Source organism: Nerophis lumbriciformis, linkage group LG06, assembly GCF_033978685.3.
Source record: "Nerophis lumbriciformis linkage group LG06, RoL_Nlum_v2.1, whole genome shotgun sequence".
Taxonomy (NCBI): domain Eukaryota; kingdom Metazoa; phylum Chordata; class Actinopteri; order Syngnathiformes; family Syngnathidae; genus Nerophis; species Nerophis lumbriciformis.
Window position 1 is genome coordinate 2,088,451 of NC_084553.2, and position 8,803 is coordinate 2,097,253.

The following is an 8,803-nucleotide window of genomic DNA, read 5'->3' on the forward strand; positions in this document are numbered from 1 at the left end:
TTATTAAATTATTGTGTATGTTTATTATTGTGTATCAATCAATCAATCAATCAATGTTCATTTATATAACCCTAAATCACAAGTGTCTCAAAGGGCTGCACAAGCCACAACCACATCCTCGGTACAGAGCCCACATAAGGGCAAGGAAAAACTCACCCCAGTGTGTATGTTTATTAAATGATTGTGTATGTTTATTCTTGTGTATGTTTATTAAATGATTGTTTATGTTGATTATTGTGTATGTTTATTAAATGATTGTGTGTTGATTATTCCTTAGGGAACTCTCCTGAAGGAGTCAATAAAGTACTATCTATCTATCTATTGTGTATGTTTATTAAATGATTGTGTATGTTGATTATTGTGTATATTTACTATTGTAAGTCAAAGCAAATCCCAGTAAAGTAAAAATGAATCCCAGTAAAGTAAAAATAAATCCCAGTAAAGTAAAAATAAATCCCAGTAAAGTAAAAATTAATCCCAGTAAAGTAAAAATAAATCCCAGTAAAGTAAAAATAAATCCCAGTAAATTAAAAGTGAATCCCAGTAAAGTAAAAATAAATCCCAGTAAAGTAAAAATAAATCCCGGTAAAGAAAAAATAAATCCCAGTAAAGTAAAAATAAATCCCAGTAAAGTAAAAAATAAATCCCAGTAAAGTAAAAATAAATCCCAGTAAAGTAAAAATGAATCCCAGTAAAGTAAAAATTAATCCCAGTAAAGTAAAACTAAATTCCAGTAAAGTAAAAGTGAATCCCAGTAAAGTAAAAATAAATCCCAGTAAAGTAAAAATAAATCTCAGTAAAGTAAAAATAAATCCCAGTAAAGTAAAACTAAATCCCAGTAAAGTAAAAATAAATCCCAGTAAAGTAAAAATAAATCCCAGTAAAGTAAAAGTGAATCCCAGTAAAGTAAAAATGAATCCCAGTAAAGTAAAAAATAATCCCAGTAAAGTAAAAGTAAATCCCAGTAAAGTAAAAATAAATCCCAGTAAAGTACAAATTAATCCCAGTAAAGTAAAAATTAATCCCAGTAAAGTAAAACTAAATTCCAGTAAAGTAAAACTAAATTCCAGTAAAGTAAAAATTAATCCCAGTAAAGTCAAAATAAATCCCAGTAAAGTACAAATAAATCCCAGTAAATTAAAAATGAATCCCAGTAAAGTACATATAAATCCCAGTAAATTAAAAATGAATCCCAGTAAAGTACAAATAAATCCCAGTAAATTAAAAAATGAATCCCAGTAAAGTAAAAATAAATCCCAGTAAAGTACAAATAAATCCCAGTAAATTAAAAATGAATCCCAGTAAAGTACAAATAAATCCCAGTAAATTAAAAATGAATCCCAGTAAAGTAAAAATAAATCCCAGTAAAGTAAAAATGAATCCCAGTAAAGTAAAAATAAATCCCAGTAAAGTAAAAATAAATCCCAGTAAATTAAAAGTGAATCCCAGTAAAGTAAAAATAAATCCCAGTAAAGTAAAAATGAATCCCAGTAAAGTAAAAATAAATCCCAGTAAAGTAAAAATAAATCCCAGTAAATTAAAAATAAATCCCAGTAAAGTAAAACTAAATCCCAGTAAAGTCAAAGTGAAGACAAGGTTGAGTTGTGGAAGCCATGTTGATGTTTGTGCTGTCAGGAAGTTCCTTCTAGAAGTTTCTCTGGGAGACCACAGAGGAACTTTGATGATGTCATGTTGCTAAAGTGCTAGCTGAGTGGGACAAAAGCAGAGAGGCCATCTTGGCCGCATCCCAGCAGCCTTCACTGGCCTCCATTCACACTTTTTACTGTTTGTCTTCTTCCCACACACACTAATGTGTAGCACCTCAAGCACATGTGCAGCTAGCATTTTGCAAAAACATGTTAGCTCAGTTAAAATAAAAACAGGTTGAGTTCTAGGCAGCACTTTAGCAGCAGCATTTAAAAAACATGCTAGCTTCGTTCAAAGGTCTGGTTGGATTCTAGGCAGCACTTTAGCAGCAGTATTTTGCAGAACATGTTAGCTCAGTTCAAAGGTCAGGTTGGATTCTAGGCAGCACTTTAGCAACAGCATTTTGCAAAAACATGTTAGCTCACTTAAAAAAAAGGTCGGGTTCTAGGCACCACTTTAGCAGCAGCATTTTGCAAAACCATGTTAGCTCAGTCCAAATGTCAGGTTGGATTCTAGGAAGCACTTCAGCAGCAGTATTTTCCAAATATTCCAAAGTATATTTGTAGAGTATTTCCAAGTATATTTGCAGTGTATTACCAAGTGTATTTGCAGAGTATTTTCAAGTATAATTGCAGAGTATTACCAAGTGTATTTGCAGAGTATTTTCAAGTATAATTGAAGAGTATTTTCAAGTATAATTGCAGAGTATTTTCAAGTATAATTGCAGAGTATTACCAAGTGTATTTGCAGAGTATTTTCAAGTATATTTGCAGAGTATTTCCAAGTATATTTGCAGAGTATTACCAAGTGTATTTGCAGAGTATTTCCAAGTATATTTGCAGAGTATTACCAAGTATATTTGCAGAGTATTTTCAAGTATAATTGCAGAATATTTCCAAGTGTATTTGCAGAGTATGTATACAGAGTATTTCCAAGTATATTTGCAGAGTATTACCAAGTATATTTGCAGAGTATTTTCAAGTATAATTGCAGAATATTTCCAAGTGTATTTGCAGAGTATGTATACAGAGTATTTCCACATTTATTTGCAGAGTATTAGCAAGTATAGTTGATGAGGTGTGTGATGAGTCAAGACAAAACATGACAATTCCGAACTCCAACAGGAAGTCCAAATTCAATGCTAACATTAGCATGCTAACATTTTAGCTAATTTTGCACTGTTTAACATAATAATCTTGGATTCTGTTACAGCTTAGAAGTCTGCTAATTGTTTGTTTACATGCTAACATTAACGCCGCCAACATTACTATGCTAAAGTGTTATGCTAGCATTTTAGCTAGTTTTGTTAACCTAATATTCATGGTGTCTGCTACTTGGCGCCAGCTTAGATGTGCGCTAGCTGTTTTCATGCTAGCATTAACATGATAACACAGGCTATGATAACATTAACATGCTAACACTACTATGCTAACATTAACATGCTAACACTGCTATGATAAAATTAACATGCTAACACTACTATGCTAACATTAACATGCTAACACTGCTATGCTATCATTAACATGCTGACACTACTATGCTAAAATCAACATGATAACACTGCTATGATAACATTAACATGCTAACACTACTATGTTAACATCAACATGCTAACACTGCTATGCTAACATTAACATGTAACACTACTATGCTAACAATAACATGCTAACACTGCTATGCTAATACTAAAATGCTAACACTACTATGCTAACATTAACATGCTAACACTGCTATGCTAACACTACTATGCTAAAATCAACATGCTAACACTGCTATGATAACATTAACACGCTAACACTACTATGCTAACATTAACATGCTAACACTGCTATGCTAACATTAACATGCTAACACTACTATGCTAAAATCAACATGCTAACACTGCTATGATAACATTAACATGCTAACACTACTATGCTAACATCAACAGGCTAACACTACTATGCTAACATTAACATGGTAACACTGCTATACTAAAATTAACATGCTAACACTAACATGCTAACACTACTATGCTAACATTAACATGCTAACACTGCTAGGCTAACATTAACATGCTAACACTGCTCTGCTAACATTAACATGCTAACACTACTATGTTAACATTAACATGCTAACACTACTATGCTAACATTAACATGCTAACACTACTATGCTAACATTAACATGCTAATACTGCTATGATAACATTTTATGCTAGCATTTTAGCTAATTTCGTATTTGTTAACCTTATGACCATGACTGTAGCTCGTGTGTGTGTGTGTGTGTGTGTGTGTGTGTGTGTGTGTGTGTGTGTGTGTGTGTGTGTGTGTGTGTGTGTGTGTGTGTGTGTGTGTGTGCATGTGTGTGTGTGTGTGTGTGTGTGTGTGTGTGTGTGTGTGTGTGTGGTAATTGAGTAGAGATAAAACCTTGCCTCCAGGGCTTTGCATGTTTGCCACACACACACACACACACACACACACACACACACACACACACACACACACACACACACACACACACACACACACACACACACACACACACAGAATGTGTTTATATGAAGGGAGGATGAAGGTTAAAAGAAGGAAATGAGTCTGCTCATTGTAGCTTGTGATGTCTTTGCAAATAATCTACACAATATACACATATATATATAAATATAAATATGAATATGAAAATATATATATATATATATATATATATATATATAAATATGAATATGTATATGAATATAAATATAAATATAATTGTACATATGAATATGAATATGAATATGAATATACATATAAATACAAATACAAATACAAATATAAATACAAATATAAATAGATATAAATGGTTATGATTACAGTATATGATTATGATTATAATGTATGATTATGACTACAGTGTATGATTGATTATGATGTATGATTATAGTATATGATATATAGATTATACTTTATATGTTGTTATGATACATTATTATTATATATGACTATGACTATAATAAATTATTTATGATTATGATTATAGTATAAGATTATGATTATGACTATAATATATGATGTATGATTATGATTATAATATATGATATATGATTGTGATTACAATATATGATTATGATTATAATATATGATTATGACTATAATATATGATGTATGATTATGATTATAATATATGATATATGATTGTGATTACAATATATGATTATGATTATAATATATGATTATGACTATAATATATCATGTATGATTATGATTATAATATATGATTAAGATTATAATTATAATATATGATTGTGATGCATGATTACGACACATTATTATGATATATGATTATGATTCATGATTATGATGTTATTATTATATATTGTTATGATACATCATATGTTACTATGGTTTATGGTGTTATAGGTTGTTATGATACATTATTATGATATGTTATGGTTATGATATATGATTTTGATGCATTATTATGATGTTATTATTATATATTATTATGATACATCATATGTTACTATTGTGTATGGTTTTATATGTTGTTATGATACATTATTATGATATGTTATGATTATCATATATGATTTGATGCATAATTATGATGTTATTATTATATATTATTATGATACATCATATGTTACTATGGTATATGGTGTTATATGTTGTTATGATAGATTATTATGACATGTTATGATATATAATTATGATAAATTATATGTTATTATGATACATTATTATATGTTATGATGCATGATTATGATATAAGATTGTGATGCATGATTATGATATGTTATCATGATATATGATTGATACATAATGATATGTTATTATGATACATTATATGTTATTAAGATATATTAAATGCTATTATGATACATTATTATGATGTGTTATGATACAAGATTATGATATATAGTTGTGATGCATGATTATTATTATGATATATGATTGATACATTATTATATATTATTATTATAATACATTATTATATGTTATGATATATGATTATGATATATAATTGTGATGCATGATTTGTTATTATGATAAAGGATTATGATACATTATGATATGTTATTATGAAACATTATTATATGTTAGTTGGGTAAAACTGTAAACAATCTTTGGTACAGGTCTTCAGTTGGGTTAGGATACGTGACTAATTCATGTGGCCATCATGTAAATATCACATAAACATCATGTAAACATCATGTGACCATCATGTGGCCATCATGTGGCCATCATGTGACCATCATGTAAACATCATGTGACCATCATGTGACCATCATGTAAACATCATGTGACCATCATGTGACCATCATGTAAACATCATGTGACCATCATGTGACCATCGTGTAAACATCATGTGACCATCATGAACAAACCCCGTTTCCATATGAGTTGGGAAATGGTGTTAGATGTAAATATAAACGGAATACAATGATTTGCAAATCCTTTTCAAGCCATATTCAGTTGAATATGCTACAAAGACAACATGGGAGACAGGTCTGGACTACAGGCAGGCCAGTCTAGTACCCGCACTCTTTTACTATGAAGCCACGTTGATGTAACACGTGGCTTGGCATTGTCTTGCTGAAATAAGCAGGGGCGTCCATGGTAACGTTGCTTGGATGGCAACATATGTTGCTCCAAAAGCTGTATGTACCTTTCAGCATTAATGGTGCCTTCACAGATGTGTAAGTTACCCATGTCTTGGGCACTAATACACCCCCATACCATCACACATGCTGACTTTTACACTTTGCGCCTAGAACAATCCGGATGGTTCTTTTCCTCTTTGGTCCGGAGGACACGACGTCCACAGTTTCCAAAAACAATTTGAAATGTGGACTCGTCAGACCACAGAACACTTTTCCACTTTGTATCAGTCCATCTTAGATGAGCTCAGGCCCAGCGAAGCCGACGGCGTTTCCGGGTGTTGTTGATAAACGGTTTTCGCCTTGCATAGGAGAGTTTTAACTTGCACTTACAGATGTAGCGACCAACTGTAGTTACTGACAGTGGGTTTCTGAAGTGTTCCTGAGCCCATGTGGTGATATCCTTTACACACTGATGTGGCTTGTTGATGCAGTACAGCCTGAGGGATGGAAGGTCACGGGCTTAGCTGCTTACGTGCAGTGATTTCTCCACATTCTCTGAACCCTTTGATGGTATTACGGAGCGTAGATGTTGAAATCCCTAAATTCCTTGCAATAGCTGCTTGAGAAAGGGTTTTCTTAAACTGTTCAACAATTTGCTCAGGCATTTGTTGACAAAGTGGTGACCCTCGCCCCATCCTTGTTTGTGAATGACTGAGCATTTCATGGAATCTACTTTTATACCCAATCATGGCACCCACCTGTTCCCAATTAGCCTGTTCACCTGTGGGATGTTCCAAATAAGTGTTTGATGAGCATTCCTCAACTTTATCAGTATTTATTGACACCTTTCACAACTTCTTTGTCACGTGTTGCTGGCATCAAATTCTAAAGTTAATGATTATTTGCAAAAAAAATAAAGTTTATGAGTTTGAACATGAAATATGTTGTCTTTGTAGCATATTCAACTGAATATGGCTTGAAAAGGATTTGCAAATCATTGTATTCCGTTTATATTTACATCTAACACCATTTCTCAACTCATATGGAAACGGGGTTTGTATGTATATATGTATATATAAATGTATGTATAGATGTATGTATAGATGTATATATAGATGTATGTATAGATGTATGTATAGATGTATGTATAGATGTATATATAGATGTATGTATATATGTATATATAGATGTATGTATAGATGTATGTATAGATGTGTGTATAGATGTATATATAGATGTATGTATAGATGTATGTATAAATGTATATATAGATGTATGTATAGATGTGTGTATAGATGTATGTATAGATGTATATATATGTGTGTGTATAGATGTGTGTATAGATGTATAAATATAAAGATCAATTAGTCACAATGAAGATGAAATGAGGGAAGGAAGAAAGAAAAGCAAAACAGACGGAAGGAAGGAACATGGCGTCACGTTTTTGGCGGCGTGCACGCGCTTAAACGGTCACGCAAGGAGGTCGAGGCATCAATGACCCCCCCCCCCCCCCCCCCCCCCCTCCCCTCTCCCCGTGTGCTCGTGCACAGGTGCGTGTGGCGGAATGTGTCCGACAATGGAAGCATCGAGAAGCATCCATTCGGCTGTGCTTCGTGCTTCTTCGGAGATGGTGAGGATTGGGGGGGGCGCGTGCCCGTGCGCGTGACGGTGTATTTACCTTCATGTCGTTGACGATGGCCTGAAAAAGACCCCCCAGGGCGCCGCATTCCTTCTCCACACTCTCCATGTTGGCCAGGTCCACCATCGTGCTTCTTCCCGACTGCTCTAGTCTAGTCTGCTCGAGTCTAGTCTAGTCTAGTCTAGTCTAGTCCCGCCACACGAGAGGAGGAGGAAGAGGAGGAAGAGGAAGGTCTCTGTGCTGCGACGTGACGAAGACTGATTCTCTCTATCCGCCTTCACACGGTACCGGGACGCGCACGCGCACGCGCATTTTGCTGCAGCCGACGCGTGTGTGTGTGTGTGTGTGTGTGTGTGTGTGTGTGTGTGTGTGTGTGTGTGTGTGTGTGTGTGTGTGTGTGTGTGTGTGTGTTAATTACACGTATCATACTTCGTTAATCAATCAGCATAATCAATACTGACAAATGACGTCATGCAAGTCATGCATGACGTCACAATGATGAAGTCTTCCTCACAACATTTCTTGCAGGGAAGGTCAGGTAAATGACGTCAGGAAGTCCAACCCCACTCACCTGATGTACACATACATACATACATACATACATACACACATACATATATATATATATATATATATATATATATATATATATATATATATATATATATATATATATATATATATATATATATATTGATGACTGGTGAGGCACTGACTTCATCACAGTCAGATTTACAAACATATGAACCCTAAAGAGTATCTTATTCACCATTTGATTGGCAGCAGTTAACGGGTTCTGTTTAAAAGCTCATACCAGCATTCTTCCCTGCTTGGCACTCAGCATCAAGGCTTGGAATTGGGGGTTAAATCACCAAAAATGATTCCCGGGCGCGGCCACCACTGCTGCCCACTCCTCCCCTCACCTCCCAGGGGGTGATCAAGGGGATGGGTCAAAT

General features: G+C 33.9%; 1 protein-coding gene across 1 annotated transcript in view; it reads right to left on the minus strand.

Annotated features, from left to right (window-relative positions):
* Positions 1 to 8,060, minus strand: part of LOC133608228 (protein MTSS 2-like) — a 69,105-nt gene extending 61,045 nt beyond the window's left edge. The window contains exon 1 of the mRNA XM_061963429.2: positions 7,887 to 8,060. Coding sequence (XP_061819413.1) covers positions 7,887 to 7,973 — 87 coding nt within the window. The 5' untranslated portion in view covers positions 7,974 to 8,060. The remainder of the gene's footprint in view (positions 1 to 7,886) is intronic.
* Between the last annotated feature and the right edge of the window lie 743 nt (positions 8,061 to 8,803).